Source organism: Eufriesea mexicana, unplaced genomic scaffold, assembly GCF_001483705.2.
Source record: "Eufriesea mexicana isolate 0111107269 unplaced genomic scaffold, ASM148370v2 scaffold9538, whole genome shotgun sequence".
Lineage (NCBI taxonomy): Eukaryota > Metazoa > Arthropoda > Insecta > Hymenoptera > Apidae > Eufriesea > Eufriesea mexicana.
Window position 1 is genome coordinate 471,227 of NW_016917269.1, and position 23,196 is coordinate 494,422.

At 33.8% G+C, this 23,196-nt stretch overlaps 1 protein-coding gene across 9 annotated transcripts in view; it reads left to right on the forward strand.

The window, feature by feature from the left end:
• The window catches only part of Mef2 (myocyte enhancer factor 2), a 57,586-nt gene extending 39,978 nt beyond the window's left edge, over window positions 1-17,608 (forward strand). For 5 of the 9 annotated variants that reach the window (XM_017908042.1, XM_017908043.1, XM_017908044.1 and 2 more), the window contains 7 exons: window positions 6,665-6,781; window positions 7,737-7,940; window positions 11,160-11,318; window positions 13,047-13,182; window positions 14,965-15,221; window positions 15,323-15,507; window positions 16,466-16,916. In XM_017908042.1, the coding sequence (XP_017763531.1) occupies window positions 6,728-6,781; window positions 7,737-7,940; window positions 11,160-11,318; window positions 13,047-13,182; window positions 14,965-15,221; window positions 15,323-15,507; window positions 16,466-16,916 (1,446 nt within the window). In that variant the 5' untranslated portion in view covers window positions 6,665-6,727. Of the gene's footprint in view, window positions 1-233; window positions 498-6,664; window positions 6,782-7,736; window positions 7,941-11,159; window positions 11,319-13,046; window positions 13,183-14,964; window positions 15,222-15,322; window positions 15,508-16,465 lie in introns of those variants that run through there. The other 4 variants (XM_017908049.1, XM_017908041.1, XM_017908047.1 and 1 more) reach the window with 4 other exon arrangements.
• The last annotated feature ends 5,588 nt before the right edge of the window (window positions 17,609-23,196 follow it).

A 23,196-nucleotide genomic window follows, 5' to 3' on the forward strand; every position in this document is an offset into this window, starting at 1 on the left:
ATACATATATATATATATATATATATTTCCTACGCATGTGTTGTTTGCGTGTACACGTACGAATGAAAATTAAATGCTGGCTAGTTTTCAAAAGTTTGAAAAACGTGCCTGTACCGAAGTAAACTGTTTCTGTGACTGATGGAGTGAATCTCTAGTTTAACATTTGTCGAAAAAGAAGTGGATCTGAATGCAAATATAATCCGACGGATATATATTTCTCTCTACGGTCGAAACACGATCGAAAAGTCACTTTCGAGAGTTGAGATTCTATCAAAAGACACATGGAATTTTGAAAAACAACAAACGTGTGGATTTTTAACATCGTATAACCGAGTGCCTGAATTGCTTCTCCAATTACATTGTGATAACAACATCTGTGAAGAGTGTGCGATCTCTCGCCATCTTTGTTTTGATATCGATTCTCTGTGCGCAAGAAGATCGATCGATTGGCGAACGACCCGTCGAGATGTTCGACTGATTGAGCTCACTTCGAGTTGGTGAGTTACCAAATGCAATATTCAAATGTGAAACGGTTTTTTTCTGATTAATAGTTGGCTGCAATTGCCCATGATTTTAATATACCGTATTTAAATAAGAAAACAATACAAATGTATAAATGTATACGAATATATTACGTATTAATTTACGATGCTATACGAAAAGCTGAAATTCGTATAACCTAAAATATTAAATACGGAGAATACTTTTAACCTATATGAATATTCGTTATTTTACAAACGCTTACCAATTATTATTTTCCGTTACACAAAATTATACAAATTATCCAAAAATGAGTTTTGTATTTTTTAAATATGTTTTATTTCTTTGTTTTTTACTTTACACAATTTTTTTTTCTTTTTTTTGCGAACGATACAATCACATGATGGATCAACGAGCGAATCAAACTCGCCACGATATCGAGATAACGTTTATTCGGTTGCAGACGAACTACTCGAAGGAAACGGTTTGGCAAAGTTCAACGTATCATACTATGTACTAAGTACGCGTGACGAGCACTGCTTTAAATGTGATAAAGTCCATGTTATCGCAGCTCGTGTGAGCACTCCTATCGAAATTGGTACACCAAATGAAAGTAGCCCGTCTGCAATTTGACCTAAGTAACATATAATAATCAAAACCCAATTTATATATCGCAATGGTATTAGTGTCAGATTTATGTTAGACAACAATTAACATTGTTATATTACACTGCTACCTTATGATAGAATTGAAAATAATGTTAGTATGACTGACCTATTGGCAGTGACGAAGTGATAAATCTCCTCTAGTTATCGACGTACGGTATCACTCGTTAGGGCTCGACTTGAAATAAATAATTACTCGTGGAAAATAAAATTCACGTAATTTTTATTACACTATATTTAAGAGAATATTCTAAACGTAACTGGTGTATAATATTTTTATTATAAATTTTTGATTTCGTCTTTGATTAATGATGTACAGTAATCAATATTCATAAATTAGAATTAGTGATTCCAAAGTATTCATATCTTTCTGAACATCTTTTTTATTGTAAATGGGATATGAAAATCACTAGTCTCAATGTCCAATTTTGAAAAAGAGATTACGTTCTAAATAAGAATAGTAATGTAATAGTTTCATCAATAATGTAGATTATAAATTCTGAATTGTGAATTAATATTTATGAGAGGCAATAAAAAATCCCCCAAAATTTACAAGTATATGAAGCTCAATCTAATTAATAGAAAATAAATATGTAGAATCAGAGTGTTATATAAATACATGAAAAACGTGCAAAAAAATTATAATTAAAGATGAAAAGAATTGAATATCTCTAGATGTAATTGAATCAAACACTGACTAAAATCCATTATGCGGAGATTGTTATTTCCAACGGAGAAAATAAAAAGCTCGTGCTTCGTAATATAGTGAGACGTTACTCGATACGATAGGGAATAGCTTCTGAACGCGAGTGCAAAATGCGACGTGTATAGAGAAATACGCGGTGGTCGCTGACCCTCGCTTCGCGTTCTACGCTCTTGTATAATAAACCGAATTCGATCGGACGACAGCTCGAGCGGCAACCTCTTCTTCTAGCCTCTCGACGAGTGTTCTCTTTATTGTCACTAGCGAAGAAAAGCGTTGGGCCTGTATTGCTTTTCATTTAAGCCTTCTTTTTTCATCGCACGATAGCCAATAATCATTCGCCGTGTTTCACAATAGGAAAAATGTGCGATGAGTTCACTGAATGAACGATTCATTTCATTATCTTATGTTTTGAAATAAATGGAAAATTCGCGACGGAATTTGCTTCGATTACGATTACATTTATCGATAATCATACTGTAATAGATAATGATAGTAAGTACATTGGCTGAAATTATATCATCTTTTTCAGAGACTTTATCGGTTCTAAACAATACCTTCGAATTTTCAGCGACATACAAATTCAATATGATATTTCACTCCTGCTTAATATTTTATATATTTGTAGATAGTATTATGTACGTATACATTGTGTTTCTTATTAACTCAATATTCCAACCAATTCCATGAACAGCGTCGTAAATGAATATTGAATACGTAAAAATCTTTACGAAAATTTAACCTCATTTTACAATAGCGGAATACGTATATATAATTTTTTGGTAAAAATGTAGAATAATTATCTTTTACTGGTTGTAATGGATTCGTTTCTGAAAAGGTTAATCGTTAGTAACATTTCTTATTTGTATTACGTTTAACTTGTATTTAATATTTAATTACTTACTTATCTTTCGCGCCGTATCAAACAAGGCGACCTAACCTCAAAATTGCTCGTGTGTATATTTCTTATTCGTTTCGTGTAAATCCAAAGAGACAGGACGAAGATTCGATGTCGTTCTGTACTTGGGGAAACGTAAAAGTATAAAAAGCATGGAAGTAATCAGATTGCTTGATCGTCGTTAGTATTTAACGTCCTTGTAAAGGCGAATCGCGTGTTGAGCCGGCGAGGGCCGGTATTGGAATCGCCTTTGATTTGATCGCAAAAGCCGACGGATTCACGAGTGTGATATAATTATGATCGGTGACGGTGCAACATAATTTCGCGATGCACAAGATAGGCGCGACAAAAATAACGTTTGCCCGTGAACGTGCGTTAATTCATATAGCAAGAGATCGCGTGCTCGGAATGAATGAAAGGGGGTTCGGTAAATATAGTTGATGGAACTTAGAATTAGAACAACGTTAAAGCCTATGTTTTTACCGGGCCGGCGCGTCCAAACATTTGGATTCTTGAGTCTCGAAGGGGGAGGTATCGAACGCGGCTGGTCGATCGTTCGAGTTGAATACAGCTTCCTCCATCTTTGAATATTCGATTAATTTCTTATATCGACCGCCATGTTCGATTTATCGAATAGAAATAAATAGTAAGGTAGGTTAAGGTGTGAAATCGGTAAAAGTGGTATCGAATCGAGTGTATATCGATTATCGGATCAGGAGAGAAAATATATGAGAGAAATTGAATCGATAATTAGATGGAACACGTACTAATTTTCGTATCGAGTGCATATCGATTATTTTGGATTCGAATGCAACAGAGATTACTCTATCCTAACCTGAAATAACGACATTTTACTATCGATTGAAACGAAGTATCGTCGATTTATGGAAACGATTGAATATTCGAAAAACGAAAGGTATAAGATTTGAAAAAAAATTTCACCGCCATTTTTAATCGATTCGGTTACACGTGTAATTATTAATTTTCTACGGTACACGGTATTTCAGATAAAGTAAAGTAGTGGCAATGGAAGTCTCTTGACAGTCCTTTCAAGAAACACAATATATTATCTAATCTCGACTGGTGCAAAGGTAATTTCACTTTTTCTACTTATCTGTCGCTGACATTATAGTAGCGAAACTTTATCGTTGATTACAACAGACGTTCGTAGCAATTGCCGATTATGATAATGCTCTATAATTCAGACGAAAGGTGGAAGGGGATTGAAAAAAGACAGAGAAGACAAAAAAAGTAAGAAAAGAAGAATAGAAGCAAAAACAAACCATTAAACTTGTCCCGCAATTACTTCAGTCGAAGAACATTGCAAATTGCATCTACGAATTATAAATTTATTTAAGTATGTAGATATATAACCAATTATAATTCCTTTTTTTTCTCTCTTTTGTCGACGACCTTGATTGATTTCCGTCTGATTATGTTTGTTGATAAGCGTTCAGAATTGAACGCAATTTCTTCTTAATAGGTTCACTGGTTTTCCTTCGTTAGCCGCCATTAATTGGCACGAGATAGCTCTCGTGCAACGTAACTCGATGTACCTGTACACTTTGAGGAAAACTCGAGCGACAAAGTCGATTATTACGTACGTTAATTATCGACGATAAAATGAAAAGCGATCGATCGTTTATTACGCATTTACCCTGTAGTAATGGCAGTAACGTCGTAATTGATTACGTACACCTTATCCTGATTTTGTCGGAACGACCAAATTAGGTTACGTTATGGCCCCAGCTTTGTTTATTTCGATGATAAGATTTAGAAAATTACTGGGACGATAAAAGACCTTCGTTTTATTATTCTTATCGCTTTCTCCATCTTTCTTTCCCAATTTTTATTCCTTTTTTTTCTTTCCTTTTCTCGTTTCTAATTTCAAAATGGCGGTTAAAAATATTTCAATTACTTTTCGAGACATTAAATTTAATTTCAATTTTTTTCTTTACAGATTTAGAGCGATTCGGTGTCAATTTTTGAAATCTCGTAAAACAGCCCGGACAAGGTTTTGTATATGATCTCGACATTTGCATTTAGTACATACACGTCCAGTTCAATTTACATAAGCCATGTTTAATGAACACGGTAGCTGTGCGAAATGAATAGGAAACGTTATCGAATATTAACTCGATCGGATTAAACGAAAATTGATTCATTACTGCTATCTACACCTTCGCTTTAGTAACAGAGGAACGAGACAGAAGTGCTTCATTTTATCTTGCATCGTCTCCTATCAGTGCCATTCTAGTAATATCAAAACCGCAAGTTAATTACAACTTTGTTGTTTCGCAATCGCTAAAATGTTACATTAAATCAATTAATTGATCTTATCTTTGCCTCTGCTCATGATTCTAACTAATTCCAAAGAAATGGTATTTAAGAAAATTGATCGTCACTTCTTTAAACACTTCAAAGATATTTTTCTGTTAAAAAATATTTTAATCAGATATTTTTGCAAGATAGAAAGATATTTATAGAAATTGGTATTATATAAATAGTATTTTTGTAGTATTTCTTAATTTGTTTATCAAAGTGACTAACGTGCTTTATAAGAGAATTATTTACAAGTAATAATTATAAGAGAAAGTTTTAATTGCGTCATAAAGAGTGTAAAGTAATTCAGGATTGGTCAGTATACTGAATGTTAATGAATTAACGAGAATTTTCATTTAGTCATGATTACTAATGGACAAATGAATCAGCCCTTCGACTGCTATGATGTATTCAACCGATAGATTTTCGCGTTTCAATAGAATTCCGCATTTCAATTGCGACGAAATGTTTCGCAAACAACGTGGTTAACATCATACAGAGTACTGCAGTTTTCAACGCGTTCAGTACTTCGTAGATCATCGATGACACAATAGCGTTAATTACTTAATAGTGAATAGTAATTCCCGCGATGAGATGAAATCTAGATAAACCGTTTTTAAATTTACTTCGATTAATCTCGGTGAAATAAAATATTTTCAAACGATTTTTATAACTCCTACATATATTCGATTAGCAAAAATGAATTTACATTATCGAATATTTTTTACAAATCTATTTTATCTTTTTTTCTTTTGGAATTCTGTCATCGATGATTTACGTCGAACAAAAGTCAATAATTGGAGAAAAAAATGAACACGGTAGAAATGTTTGCAACTTTCATTCATAAATCGTTCAAAATACCCGCGCAATGTTTCGCGGGACGATAATCGAAAGTGAAGTTGGCGGCAAGATAATGCAACTTCAGTCAGCTTCAATGGAGGAAGCGCGAACGAGACATGTTCGTTATTTTCCGTCGAATTTAATGTGTCATCGAAGTTAGTTGACTGGCTCGCCGGACGACGTTAATCGATATACGAATGCGACACGTGCTTTATACACGTTTCAGCATTAGACTTGAAACGCATGGTCCAGTTCTGTCGCGCACATTTCGAAGTGCTTGTAATATACAAACGGTTTGCATTCTAGTTTTCTATGGGTTCGCACGCGCTTTTTGTTTTCAAACCGTCAGTTAAATCGTGCCCCTTTGTTCGCTGTTCGAAAGTTGCCGCTGTTTCAACTTGAATTTCATCGTGCCAATCGTTAGAATGTCAAAACTCAAGTACATCGTTCGAATTTTTATTTCGCGTTATATTCGTATAAATTGTGATTCGTTAATACCGAATTACTTAAGAACAGTCATTAGCAATTTTAGGTATTTTTTATCACTAGCAAAGGTATTCTTCTAAATTAGAAATATTACATTCAAATATACGCGATGTACAGCGAAGAAGGTTTCGTATCCTAACCTTAATTCGTGAAAGATATTACATACAAAGGAAACGGTTCGTTTAATTTTTCTACAGAAAGAAAATTAATATTTCAATTGATTGCGAGAAATATAGAATAAATAATATTCCCTTTTATTTTTTTTTTCAGTGTTTTTAATATTCCATCCAGTGGTTCCGAAGAGCTGTCCCATCTCCACAACGCCGTGCAAAAATGGGTCGGAAGAAGATTCAAATTTCGCGCATCACGGACGAACGGAATCGTCAGGTACTATGAGGTTTTATTACAAAGAACAATTAAATAGGAGAAATTTAAACAAATTGCAATATTTTAGACGACCATTTTTTAATTTTTTATCTTGGAATTTTTATATTTCTTAATATTCTTTTACCATTAAGATGTTTAGGATAAATATGCATATTTTAATATCTTTTTGTCATTGTTACAGAAGAAATTTAAACAAAGTGCACTATTTTAGACGCACATTTTTTAACTTATCTTGGAGATCTTTTATATTTTTAAATATTCTTTTAACACTATAATGTTCAGGATAAATATACATATTTTAATACCTTTTCATAATTCTTTTTATTACAATTTGTTTTTCTAATATAGCACGACATGTTTTCCCAATCTATGAACATAACTACCGATATGATCGATATTAAATATACAGATAGTAACGATATCAATCCCGAAAAGATTATTTTGTATTGTAAACAGTATTGTCTACGTTAATTATGTAAGCACTCGAAATCATAAATATTTCATTAAAAAAGGGAAAGAACGTTATCACATAACAGGTACTTAACGTATCATATGTAGCCAGCTAAGGAAAACATAAATTGTCGAAACCAATAATAATATTACTCGGTAATATTGTCGATACGTTAAATAATAAAATATTAAAAAATAATGGAACAGGTAATATCATTAAATAGAAATAGGCAATAGTACGAGTAATGTACGATATTATTTTTAAAAAGTATTAAACTCACGGTATATAATTCACAGTATCAATTTAAATAATAATCATCGTACTATACTATTATCGTGATTTCACATTTAGCAACAATAAGGAAAATAGAAATAATCAAAATCGCTACTGTATCGCAGATAACCATCGTATCAGTTCCATCAGCTTGTCTTATTGATTAAGGAGTAATTCAAGATGGTCGAGACAAACGACGGAGATGATTGATTTCTGATGGTCCTCCAACAGGTGACCTTCAACAAAAGGAAGTTTGGGGTAATGAAGAAGGCATACGAGCTGTCGGTACTGTGCGACTGCGAGATCGCTCTGATTATCTTCAGTTCGAGTAACAAGCTGTATCAGTATGCGAGCACCGACATGGACAAGGTTCTTCTCAAGTACACCGAGTACAACGAACCCCACGAGTCCCTCACCAACAAGAATATCATCGAGGTGAGCCGATTTCTCCTCGGTAATTTTCAAGCTTTCCAGCAACATTTCCGAATCTCCATCATCTAGAGAAAAAAATAGAAGATGGATTGGTAGGAAAAGAGATAGTTGTATCTTAGAAATTAGCTATTCTATGACGAATAGAATGGTGTTCAACAATGCTCCCTTCTGGAGAAATTTTACTGAATTTCTATTTTAATATTTCAGACTGCCAGTTTGTTGATCTACAATTAGAATCTACTAGCGATACTTTTTATGGTAAATATGGTGTGTCGTATTACGAAATATATCAATGTACCAATCTGAATTTGATATATTCCAAGGACATTAATATTTACCATACGTTCGTTGGCAACCATAATTTAGTATTTTAGAATATTGGAGAACTCATTTTTATTATGTTCACGATGAACATAAAATACTAAGCATGGTCGTATTTCAAAAAATCCGTTATAACCCAGTTCTTTTGAAAAACAAGAACTATCCGTCCTGGAAAGTTTTCCATAATGCTGCTCTCTAGTATGATCTTTTATTTTAGATAATGAAAACGTTTCTTCGAGACTAAAATGAACGTGTTTTAAATCTGAATGAGCGTCTGTTCCAAAAAACTTGTCTTACGTTCATGTAAATAATATGTCAGAGTACGTTGAAGCGTGTCTTTGCATCTCCAAGGCCGATTAGGCTGTTCCAGGAGATGCTGTACAGCGTTCAAGTCGTTTAGTTGATCCTGTCGAACAGACTGGAAGGCATTTTGCAAGATCTTAATGCTACCATCAACCAATAAAAATGATTATTTACATATGGTATAATTACGCAACGACGTAATAATAATTATCTTCGTGGCTCTATACTCAAGTGTAAACATTATTTGTTTTTTTTTGCCTGTTTTGTAATAGCCCAAACATCTTATCAACTGCTTTCTCTTTTTTTCCAGCCAGCTATCAGTGGTCTATGATTTATTTTATTAAGTACGTTTTGTACCAGAAGAAGAGTGCTGCATGTTTTAAGGATACAGAGAGAAACAAGAATTTTACCTTTAATTTCGCGAAATTTAAATATATCTATATAGGGTGTTGTAAAAATGAGTTCTTCAATTGATAATGTATTTCTATATTGGAGAAAACGTTCGTATTCTACTTAAGAGTTAATATTTAGGGTTTCGCTTCTTACCAACGAAAGAATTTTCTTTTCCATGCGAAATATACAATTTTGAAGGTATTTCTAACGTCAAAAACATTTCCAAAAATTGTCTATTGTAAATAACGAGAAGAGAATCACGTTACGAATCATCGATCCGATCGATTAAAAATTTCTCGGTGAATTTTAAATTCGAAGACGTTCCACTGGAAACCCTAAATTTTGCAACTCTTTATCCTCGAATCGGAAGAAGAAAAGAGCAGAAAAAAGAAAAGAATTTCACTTGGTACATAATGCGAAATATCAAACGGATATTGCAACTGTTCTAACATCGGAATTCTGAAAAACAAATTTCAAGATTTATCCGATTCCGCAAGAGCCTTGAATTTTGTCCGGCACTGAATCGCCGATATTTTTCAAATAACTCCACCCTATCGATGCGACAAGTCGTCGTACCTGTATCAGCCGGAAGGCGCGTATATCCTATAACTCCGTGCATCGCTGGTATACCAGTAAATGAGAGATTTCACGAGGAAAAATTGCACGATACTCGATACTCTCGCGTATCATCATTGGTTATTAACTTTTTCAAGTTTGTCGATCATCGAAATTACACATGGGCATGCTGCAAATCTACATGCGCGCGGCAAGCCTGCTTCCTGCGCGCCTTCTTTTTCAGGCGCGTTATACAGGGTGGTCCATTAGTAGAGTCGGTCGACCACCCTTGGTTCTCCTGCGTGTCCGCTTGATGCCACTAAAAAAACGTGCATCAACGAAAGACAGATGACAGGATGGAATAAGTACTGTATAAGAAAGTTTCATTTTGAGGACACTTCTTTTGACTGCTTTTTGCTTTCATATTATTACGGGTATTAAGGTGATTTCTTCAGTGGTAGTATAAAGAATATATTGATATTTCTTATATACCCTTTTTTCTGCACTCTTTGTACTTCGAACAGTCTGTCACTCGGACTAGTCACCAACTTTTTGCTCGTAATATACAAAAAATTACTTTTTTTTTTTCCAATATTTTTTATATTATAATTCTAATACAACGATAAAATGAATATATGTAATCGAAATCGTTGAAAAAAATATTGGAATTACTTAATATGTAACAAGTCTGAAATAAAATTAGTAAATTTTGTAGAATTCACTGGGAATATTCGTAAGAATATATTCCTCTTAGATTTTCGAGTATATCAGCGATAGAATTGCTAGAAAAAGTATGTCCAATCGATCGGAAGGAAATTATCGTGCCAATATAAATAATAAATTAAACCTTGTTGCAATATTTAAATCGATATGGTGAGTAAAAAAGAAGACCGACAGATAGGTTTCAGGCTGCCTTTTACGTAGAACAAATTTCTTAAACATGTAACGATATTCCCATTTATTATAAGAATTTTCCAATTTATTATACTCGAAACAATTGGAGTATTCTTTTCTCAAAATTTGTCATTAATTGTAAAGGAATATTCACATTTCTGGAATTCGAATTCGACGAAAAAATTCCTCGTGTTTTCTCCGGGACTAAAAATACGAATCTTAACCTAACTTAACCTAGAACATCATATTCGAATGTAATTGCAGTCGCTCATCCTTCAAACTTCTTCGTCGGAGGAAATATCTTTAAATTAACACGTTGTCCGATATTACTTCGCGTGAACCGCTAAAAAATCTGCAACTTCTGACTTTTCGCTAACCCATTCCCCTGAAACGCCTCCCTAACCCAGTCCCCCAATTGTTTCGAGCATAATAATGGTCAGGGTCGTTCATGGATCCTCCACACGAATCCATCTTCGACCATCGTCGCGTGACACGCGATATCTTCTCTCCTTCTCTCTCTTTCATACGCCCATAAACGCACACATAACCTCTCTCAGCGTGCAAATGGTAAAAGTATACACACGAATGACCAGTACGCCGGGCTACGTGCGGAACAGAGAGGGAAAAATAACTAGACATTAGTCATCCGTGTGTGTGTGCGTGCGTGAGACGTTAGGCGTTTAAATTAACGTGCATGCGAAGGTTGAGTGCCCTCGGGCGGTGTGGTCACGTGAACCTGTCTGCTGACACTTGCAGGCACTCAACAAGAAGGAACATAAGGGCGCCATGTCCCCGGAAAGTCCGGAGCCTGACGCGATCGAGTACAATCTCACTCCGCGCACCGAAGCCAAATACACGAAGATCGACGAGGAGTTCCAACTGATGATGCAGAGGCACCAACATAACGGCACTCGGGTAAGTGGAGGTCGTCGTTCGGTGTTATTCGACGGCCGACTGACGTCGAGAGGACAGACAGAGAGAAAAAGTTCCGGCCAGGAGAATACCTGGGACGGCTGAGCTCCGACGATCCCTGGGTGGATAGGTATTGTCGATCTTAGGCATTTTAGGCATACAAGGTTGTTGGGAGTTTTGGTTTTATAGAGTTTCACGGTGTAGGAGTTTGGATACTGTATTGATGGGTATTATGGGTGATTGAATTGGGACGAGACTGTTTAGATCCCTGTAGCAAGAGTGTTTAAGATTCTTGGGACTTGTTTATTTCTACACAGAGAGATTGCTAAGCTGTGTAATTAATTGTACAGTTTCATATTCTCAGGAATTTTATACCGGCTTTTGATTTTGTTTTTGGAAATTGTAGTTGGAGAGATTGTACGTTGAAAAATTGTTGATGTTTGAAGTTGTACATAGTTAGGTCTTCTGTGAATGTATTTAAAATTCTAAATGTATGAGGTTGCAGACATTTTTTTTTTTTTTGTTTTTTCTATTTTGTCTAGGATTTCTTTCTATTGCAGGATTCGGATCTTCTCCTTTCTGATTCAAGTTATTTTCAGGAATGAGAGCACATGATTTTATAGATCGATATTAATTCTCTTTATCCTCCTTTCTACTATAATTTGTACATAATTATTTTTATAATGTTATTTAATGTTATAGGTGTAGTAGTATATTGCAGTCTTGTATGTTACCTTTTGTTCATTTAGATTCATTGCAGTCCATAATTTGCATATTGACTGATAGAAATCCAATCTTTATAATTTTGCATTTGTAAAATTTCATTATTCTCGAGGATGACTGAAAGGAAGAATTACTTAAGTACTCTCACAGTATTTCCATTATGAATTACCGTGTAATATGCAAAAGTGTACTTGTTCTTCGTTATCGTTATTGTTCTTCCAAACTTATGAAGTTTACAATAGCCGGCTGTGGTAGTTCACTTTGGGAACCTCTGGTTCAAAGTTTTCACATGACTGAGAGCAATTCGTTAGTCCTGGTTATATTTATTAGCTTTTAACAATCCGCCATCAAGCAATTTGTCAATGACGCGGTTCGATTTAATTCGCACCGTTTAATTTATTATCGCAACGTGAGCTACAAGTTTACAAAACACGCAGCTCGTTCCTCTAAAACTCTGTCAAATATTTCAATCAGAGTATCCCTGGTTAGTTGTTAATCTGTTTTTCTTGTTCCTTTTTCTCGGCTTCGTGTGTACATTGTATCGAGCTTCATATGGCAACAGTTAATGTGGCATTCATAATTATTTTGGTAAGCGAAGTAAGCAATGAGGCTGCTCGTGTTCTTCAGAACTAAAGGAACCTCGAATTTTGCGTTTTTAAATTAAATGCAAAAATATATATCCGGGACTGCTTTTTTCTAATTGCTATATAAAGATTCTCGTAGTTTAGTTAGTCGAAAAAATGTACGTAAAGATTGTATTTTTATTTAGAACGACAATGTAGACGAATTTTCTTTTGCATTTATATTGTTTGGTCGTGTGTTTTGTATATTTACATATATATATATTTTTTATTTTTATTTTTGAATTTTATCTAGCAGAAATGAGCAAGGGAATAACGAAGATGTAATCTCGAAACGAAGACCTTATCAGATTTGTCAATTCTCTTGAAGTGTATTATACGTGAACGTTGTATTAATGGAGTCATCGTTGATTTACTGCAATTTCAGGCAATGGGACAATCTAATTACACTCTACCTGTATCCGTACCAGTGAATAGTTATGGCGAATCTCTACTTGGATCTAGTCCTCAAATGGCGCACACCAGCATTTCTCCAAGACCGTCATCTTCTGAAACAGACTCAGGTATGTAATTCATTCGTAGACTTTACACACTGATCTAATTTATCAGGTAAATACTGCTTCCTCGAAAAATGGAAAAGCTCCAGAGAAAATATGCGCTGAATTAACACGCCAAAGAGTAAAATAAAAGAGTGAAATTCTTGTTCATTACAAAAGATTATTTCTTTATTGTGTTAATAATTCATTAAAGCTATAAGAGTTAATTATTTTACCTTTTTATTCAGTGATATTTTGTCTAGGATTTCTTTCTATTGCAGGATTCGGATCTTCTCCTTTCTGATTCAAGTTATTTTCAGGAATGAGAGCACATGATTTTATAGATCGATATTAATTCTCTTTATCCTCCTTTCTACTATAATTTGTACATAATTATTTTTATAATGTTATTTAATGTTATAGGTGTAGTAGTATATTGCAGTCTTGTATGTTACCTTTTGTTCATTTAGATTCATTGCAGTCCATAATTTGCATATTGACTGATAGAAATCCAATCTTTATAATTTTGCATTTGTAAAATTTCATTATTCTCGAGGATGACTGAAAGGAAGAATTACTTAAGTACTCTCACAGTATTTCCATTATGAATTACCGTGTAATATGCAAAAGTGTACTTGTTCTTCGTTATCGTTATTGTTCTTCCAAACTTATGAAGTTTACAATAGCCGGCTGTGGTAGTTCACTTTGGGAACCTCTGGTTCAAAGTTTTCACATGACTGAGAGCAATTCGTTAGTCCTGGTTATATTTATTAGCTTTTAACAATCCGCCATCAAGCAATTTGTCAATGACGCGGTTCGATTTAATTCGCACCGTTTAATTTATTATCGCAACGTGAGCTACAAGTTTACAAAACACGCAGCTCGTTCCTCTAAAACTCTGTCAAATATTTCAATCAGAGTATCCCTGGTTAGTTGTTAATCTGTTTTTCTTGTTCCTTTTTCTCGGCTTCGTGTGTACATTGTATCGAGCTTCATATGGCAACAGTTAATGTGGCATTCATAATTATTTTGGTAAGCGAAGTAAGCAATGAGGCTGCTCGTGTTCTTCAGAACTAAAGGAACCTCGAATTTTGCGTTTTTAAATTAAATGCAAAAATATATATCCGGGACTGCTTTTTTCTAATTGCTATATAAAGATTCTCGTAGTTTAGTTAGTCGAAAAAATGTACGTAAAGATTGTATTTTTATTTAGAACGACAATGTAGACGAATTTTCTTTTGCATTTATATTGTTTGGTCGTGTGTTTTGTATATTTACATATATATATATTTTTTATTTTTATTTTTGAATTTTATCTAGCAGAAATGAGCAAGGGAATAACGAAGATGTAATCTCGAAACGAAGACCTTATCAGATTTGTCAATTCTCTTGAAGTGTATTATACGTGAACGTTGTATTAATGGAGTCATCGTTGATTTACTGCAATTTCAGGCAATGGGACAATCTAATTACACTCTACCTGTATCCGTACCAGTGAATAGTTATGGCGAATCTCTACTTGGATCTAGTCCTCAAATGGCGCACACCAGCATTTCTCCAAGACCGTCATCTTCTGAAACAGACTCAGGTATGTAATTCATTCGTAGACTTTACACACTGATCTAATTTATCAGGTAAATACTGCTTCCTCGAAAAATGGAAAAGCTCCAGAGAAAATATGCGCTGAATTAACACGCCAAAGAGTAAAATAAAAGAGTGAAATTCTTGTTCATTACAAAAGATTATTTCTTTATTGTGTTAATAATTCATTAAAGCTATAAGAGTTAATTATTTTACCTTTTTATTCAGTGTATCCACCAGGAGGGATGTTGGAAATGAGCAACGGTTATCCACCATCGGCATCACCATTAGGAGGTTCGCCTAGTCCAGGACCTTCGCCGTCACTAGGAGTCGGAGGAGGCAGTGCAAATAAAGGCAGTAATCCATCTAGGCATTCGCCACAACCTCCGCCACCTCCACCGCCGACTCATCCTCACAGGACTAATCTTCGAGTAGTTATTCCAACACCCCTTACACAACCTCTCTCTGAAGACACTAGTTACGATGTTAGTACACGCTGTGCTTCATTTCAATGATATGTATATAACACTTACCTTCAGGCAAATTTAATTTTAATCGATTTGCTGTTTTCTTTTCTAATACACAGAGTGGCCATGCACAATCCGCATTGAATACACCTGTAGTAGCACTACAAACGCCATCAGTTCCAGCCGGATACTCTAGTTTCGGACCAACGGATTATTCCTCAGACCTCGGGAGCTTAGCATGGTCTCATCAGAGGTACGTTGATGACTTATCAATGTATTCGGCAGCCACCATGTCCAGCATCAGGTAAATCATATTTCATAATTATTGTTGTAAAAGAAAACTATATATCCAGTTTGTATAAGATATGGTATTACTTAAAATTGCTTTAAAATTTTCAGTTACATCTTGCTAGTTTGCGTGTTTGTCATCAGTATACCAAACTAAAATTGTATTTAGGAACAAATCCATAATGCATAATGTAAATCCTTTTACAAGAAAAGATTGAAGATTATTTGTAAAGTTTAATCACGCTTGCAACCATGACACTCGTTCTAATAACATTTCTTCTATATTTATCCAAGTCGAGGATAAATTTATCGGACACCATACACTGCAGTTTTATAGTTCTTTTCTTGCTTGAATAGTTGTTCATAGCATGTCAGTAAATTGCATATATGTAATTTTTCTATCGCAGTTTAAATCTATTCCGTTAACCGGACTTTAGCTCATGTTCATTCATTCGTATCGAGTCAACTAAAACTTTCATATTTAAAAAAAAAAAACAAGACAAATATTTTATTTATTTTGTCTTGATAATTTTTAAATCAACTAATAACTTGCTCATTATTACTAAATATACTACATCTATATAAGGCTTCATCTGTTGCGGGATGATGAGCTTTAATAATAAATGTTATGCCTGTTTAATTATATTTAACACATTGACAATTTTCTTGCATATTTTGTTGTATATCTGATGCTAGTATGAGTTCCACAACTATTTATTATTATAATATTAGTTTATTGAACCGTACCTAGAGAAAAAGAAGTACAAATATGTATAAAAATTACAATTCATATATATTGTAGCTTAAAGTACATCATCATCTAAATTATTGTATACTTATCGTATATATGTTAGCAATTTATACTTTCATCAGAGCAGCTGCAATTTAAAGGGCAATTAATATATTAATTTTTTTATAAAATGAACGAAACCTAGTACTTAAGTCTTAATATCCCCAACATTATCTGATTACAGTGGTCTTCCTCATCTAGCCGTATCGAGCAGTACACCGCCGCCGGCTACGTCGCCATTACCAGTGAAAATAAAAAGTGAACCGATCAGTCCACCCCGGGATCCTCATGGTGGCAATAGTGGCTCGAGCAGCGGGCCGAGCAATACCAGTAATCTTCATCACACAACTCTGAACGTTGGACCTTCGTCCAGTACCGGTGCACCTCCTCCACACCACGTACCTCACCCCGGACCACAATCCTTGAATCTTGTATCGAGCAGACCGAGTAGTAATCCACCGCCATCTCACTCTGGAAGTATAACACCGACGAATCTTCCATCGCCAGGTAGCGCTACGGTGGCAGATATTCGAACGAGTCACTCGAACGCCGGGGGAAATGGTGGGAACAACTCAGACTATGAGAACGGACCGCTGATGAAGCGTTCCAGGATCACCGAGGGCTGGGCGACTTAATGTCAGTCGTAACAATTAATCGCTCGATCGTTTCATACCTCTACGTACAACGGCGTATAGTGCTTTTGTGAGAAGTTCCGGGACTCGAAGTCTAAGACTCGTTAGTTATTTACATACGTTCGGCCATGATTCTTTTTTTTCTTGTGGTTGGGTGCGTGAGACGAAGAACGATCCTCGCGGAGTCCGACTTGGCTGGACGGAGAACACAAATTTGTTTATATTTTAAAGTCCACACACACACATACACATACATACATACACATAGACACGTACATGAACACACAAAATACGTTTGTTTGACGATTAAATAACGGTGCCATAATGTTGAAGCGTTACACGTATATATATATTATATTATATATATATGATGTATACATATATATATATATATATATATTTTCATGTATATAATACGAAAGTTGTTTGTATATATGTCATTAATTCATTGTCATTTTCTTCGTGATATGGCATATTGTGTCTTTGATACTTGTCGCTATGGCGAAGGTTATTCCTTTCGGAGTAGAGGAAGGAAATGGCGGTACGTTTAGGATGGATATTTAGAAATGTGAACCGAAAGCATGGCATTTCGGAAGATAAGTGCATAGACAACCGAATTTTTAAGAGCTTGCGAACGTCTAATGATTTTACGGTTTAGAGATTTACAACTAATTGTACTTTGTTACTTGTTTTTTTTTTTTTTTTTTTTTTTTTTTTTTTTTTTTTTTTTTGTGCGTTATGACGGTAGATAGGCAAAACCGCGGCATAATCCGTTAATTGACGTTTTTGCGTAATGAATGCCGAAAGCAATGAACATAATTTCTTTCTTAATTGAATGCCTAGTCAGAGAATAATGATATTCGATTAGTATGTAAATTTTAATCCTACATATTTTTTTTTTTTTGTAATTGCAATGTCTCTTTGTTTTGCTCCAAAAATCCATACCCTTACTTTAAACGATCAAAAGATCATACAATATTTTATTAGAAAATGTACACATACACTTATGTGTTTTAGATCGTCTAACTTTGTTTTGACGAATCCTTTAGGTGTCTGTCGGTATGTTTTAAATAGTGGAGTATTTTTTTTTCTTCTTTTTTTAGCGAACTAATTAACGGTCTATGTCCGCTAATAAAAAAGCGTTAAATGATTAATCGGCTACTGTACTCAAAATAATTACGATATTCTGTAAGAAAAAAAAAATTCTGTAAAATGATCGGAAATTAATATATTGATTATTACAAGGTAATAGACGAGATATATGCATATTATATGTGAAATAAGCATCTAATATAGAGTTGATTATTCAAAGAAAAATGAAAAGTATATACACACGAACTCGCATATGTATACAAATATACATACGTTATATACATTTTCCACAAATATTTTGCACATTTGATATGAAGAAAAAAGAAGGTAATACGGAAGGAAGAAACTTTGCAACCCTTAACGCCTAAATCAGACACAACGACAACTTGCACGTCTGCGAATATTTATTATTCAAATAATGATCTATGATAATTAGAAAATTTATTTGAATAGCATTTAAGTCGAATTAATTGCACACAGTTCTTCAGTAACAGTGAATCACAATTAAATTAAATACAAAATATATAAATTAGTGACATTTATTAGTACACCTTGTTAAATGCTTTATTAGTGGAATTCATAATTAGTTGGCAAGATAGGGTTGCAATTGTAAAATACAAAAAGTTTTCTTCCTAAGTCAAACCGTTTTCGAGATGGTCTCAGCCTATGCTTTACTCAATCTCAGGATGTATCCTGGTGTGAGCTGCTCTCAAGAGTCGTATTTGGTACATTACTGTAATTAATTAACATAATTAATGGAATACACAAACGGTATATGAATAAATAGTGCCTGGCACCATTTGTGGCCCTCCTTCAAGTTGACTTGCTCATGTTGTCTGCATAAGATAACTCGTCGACGACGTAAAGAAAACCTTGTATCGTGCGAAAAGATACAAAAGGGTGGTTTAAAAGATAATAGAATAAAAATGTTGAACAGAGTTAGAAGGAGAGAGGACGGTACTATAAAATGGAATTATTGTATTTATATTACAAATTAATGGAGTCGCAAACTTCTTGTAACATTCTGTTGACAAATGGACAACCTGGCAAGTCAATCTTGGTCATATTGTAACCGAAGATCATATTATACGTATGTTAAAGAAGGGATAGGAAGAAGAGTTGTATGATCTTCGATATTAATTTGTTTCTTTACTAACGTTGCAATTAGAAACGTATCTGATGACTGTACGAACAATCGGTGTGCGAAACATAAGATATATAATGTATAGTCACTAATGATTATGATTAATCACAAATTTTTAAGATGATCACAAAGTGCAATCTCTTAGCCAACACACTTTTTTATCAAAGAAAAAAAAAGTATAAAGAAATTGTTATTTTTCATAACGAAAAAAGTAAGATTTAATGTATTAAAAAAAAAAGTATATATATATGTCTCCACTAGTTATTAAACATTTTCCTATTGACGCAAAATTTATTGTATTTGAACGATATATATACATATATATATATCGATATATATATATATATTACATATATCTCTCTGAACTTAAGTGTACATGCCTGAAGTAAATCCTTGAAAGATAATCTGCGATACAATTGCATTGGTTCCAGTTCTTAAGTCGCTACAGGTGGATCATTGAATAATATAATTACCCCCAATTATATTATCAATTACTCAATATTGTACGACCATTTCTCGGCAGTGTTTCAAAAACCAGTGTTATGTGCTTCATCTATTTGTATAAGACAAAGTAATTTGCACAAACTTTTTCATATCTGTAATCAATAAGAATAATGATACTTGAAGCCTCATAAGGGTTCAATAAATGAGTTTGGCACAAGAAGTAACCATTAATTATAAGTTTGAGACTACTTGTAGCAACATAAAGTTGAATACTTTAAGTATAATTTCTTACAGATAATTTTTTTATATTTCACTAAATGACTACGTAAGATTTTATTTAATTTGATCGAAATAAAGTCTTTTCTTTATTTTATACTTTGATATAGTAAATGAGTATAAGATATTAAATTAATAGATGCTGCATCAAGAACACATTATCTCAAACTTACAAAAATCAATAACATGAATTCATTTAACATTTCCTCGCTCAATGCACAAAATCCAAAATTCAATTTATACAAAGTTATGAAGCATATAATATCCCTTTGCAACATGTGAATATATATAGTTAACCTTTCGTCTAGTTGATCATTAGACGTATTTTTAACACTAAACTGCCTGAGAGAAATCGTTCTGACCTGATCCACCGGTACTCATGGTCACGTAACAAGACAAGGATTACGATTTGCTTACCGATCTATTTTACTGTAAGACACCCACGTGAAAAATAAGAAATACGTAGTGGTACCTCTTAAGGTAGGGAACTTGTTAAATGGTGTACGTTAACGACACGATTATGCGTACCATTTTAATGTATATTTTTAATATGATGATGAAGTATGCGTAAGTTACACACACACACACAAACGCGCGAGCAAATTCGATGCGTATCTGTCTTGTTTTGGGCACAATCGAGATGTCAATATGGAGCTAGTACCATTTTAAGTGGTATGTTTGGTCCTCTTGTTAAACTATTACGTCGATTCTAACTTGTTGATCAAAGATTATTTACGTATTTATTAAGTGTCATATATTATATATAATGTTATATATTTGTCAATTTACTATGATAATAGCAATTTTCCAATTTACGCTTGAAGTTTATGTAACTTCTAACTAATTAAGTTGGAAATTAATTTAAATAGAAAAAAAGAAATTTTACACTCTCTAATATTGATCGAACGGTTGTGCCTTATAGCAAGAGCCGAACGAAAAATATTCTATCGCAAATACGTAAAAAGCGTCGGCGATTATGTAGTAGTTGAAAACTCAGAGACTATTATTGAAGTTGTTGGAACGCTGTGAAACGAAATGGACCATCATTTAGAAAATGTTGTCGTATGCATTAAACTATAGGACATACAGGAGTAAAAAGAAAGAAGACAAAAGAAAAAAAAAAAAATGTAGAGAAACCAGATTTAGAGCCTTTTTGTACGGGAGCAAAGTTGTTGAACAAGACCGTTATCGAGAATCGTTTTTATTGGCCGCGTGCGAAACTCAAAATGGATGCTCGTTTCGATTTTTCAAATTCTCGTACTCTTCTTCATCTTCATCTTCTTCGCAGAAAACTACTCGAGAATTTCCTGCAATTTCGAATAGTCAGATATTCGACGATTTTATAGAGAATTAATCGTTTTGAATGACGGAACGATTTTTTATATACGTACTTGAGAGTGTCTAAATGTTCGAAGTTCTTTTCAAACGTTTCGTCACGGTGGCGCCATCATCGCGTCGCGGACGACCGTTGAAACATCGAAGCAATTGGGTGATTCCCCTAGCCGAGATATTCGAAATTTTTCGACGTATTCGAACGACACTGATACTTCGATGTTTTTTTTTTAGAATAGAAATATATATATAACAAAAAGAAGTGTTGTAAATATATAAAAGAGTTTAGTTAACGAATCGATTTATTAACCTTTCGTGCCTTTGAAACGAATCGTTGTGAACTGTTGGGAACCAATCGATTTTTAACAAGAGATCCTTTTCGTTCGAAACCTTACGAAACGATCGATCTATTTCGAAATAAAATTGTGAACTGGAAAAAACGTATCGCGCCGACGCGGGTTTTAGTCAGATATCTCGACAAATAGGAAATAAGATTTTTCCTAAGTAAGTTTTATTTATTTATCGCTTAAAAAGAAAGAGAAAAAAAAGGAAAAAAAAAATAAAACGTCGAACACAAACTTCTTGTAGCTTTTCTTGTAAGATACTACATAGAAAAATAGTTGATATTTTATAATGCAACCGAGCTTAACTATAAAACATGATTCTTAACGTTTAAATAATGATACTAATAAAAAAAAAATTGAAGAATTTCGAAGATTCAAGATCTTTATTCTATCTCTACATATGATCTCGAATTATCTCGAAGTATCCCTATTTTTCGACCGTTCTCGTTATTTGTACGGATCGATCGTGAAAAATCGAATCGAGTGTCCGAGAAATCGACGTTGTAACTTCGATTAAACTGAATAGGAAAAAAAAGAAACCGACATGTGTGTATATATAAATGTATAACATGGTCGAGAACGTAATGCACGGCACAAGTATCACTTTCGAAAAACAGTGTAGCGAAGTGATTGTTAAGAAAAAAAAAGAAAATAAGAAAATGATGTTAGAACAAATGGAAAGCTAAACTAATTAATATTCGAAGATATATAAATGTACTAGCCACAACTGTTGTCACTGCAGAGTAAAAGTGAATCTAATATACATAAAATATATATGTATATATATATACGTATGTAAAAGTAAATTTAAAATACTGAACATATCTGTAAAGTCACGTAGCATCACATTTTTAAAGGTAAAACTCAAGAATACCGCCATTTTATTGTTAACCATCGACCGTGTGTGTTCATCGTCGAAACTTCTTACCCGATCGATCAATCGATCGATGCCACTTTTTTTTCAACGTTATCTTTCTGGTAAATAATTAAAAATGAAAAATACCACCAAAAAAAGATAAAAAGAAAATAGAAAAAAACAAAGCATACGTATAAAATGGATCCTCCATCCGACGAGGTGTCTCGTTTTCGTGTTTCAGTCGATCGATTGATCGATCGATAGTTTCGAGACGCACGGAACCCGCGTGTATGGTTATTATTAACATACTTTTTAAATATTATTACGTAGTGATATACTGTTATTTGTACGATATATATATATACATAAAGAAAAATGGAGAAGAATGAAAATCGTTTACGTTGTACTGTTAACAAACAAAAAAAAAGGAAAAGAAAAAGGGCGGCCCATTTGAACGTTGAGTGCGGGGTACAATGACGAAAGAGCGAAAGAGAAAAAGGAAAGGGAATGTATAAAGGATTTTAACAATAGAGAGAATAACAACTACTGTATATGTAATTATACCGAAGTTAAAAGTAACTGCGTAACGTGCTATATAGATATTATTATTAAACAGACAAACAAACAGAAAAAAAAAGCAGAAAAAATATATTATGACGTATTATAGTGTTGTGCGTTTAAGTAGACAGTGATAAATCTGTGAAGACAGAAACGAAAGTAACTCTTTTCTTTTTGTAATTCGTAATAGTGCCATTTCGTGACATTTCTCACCGATTTTCAGAGAGAGAGGGAAAG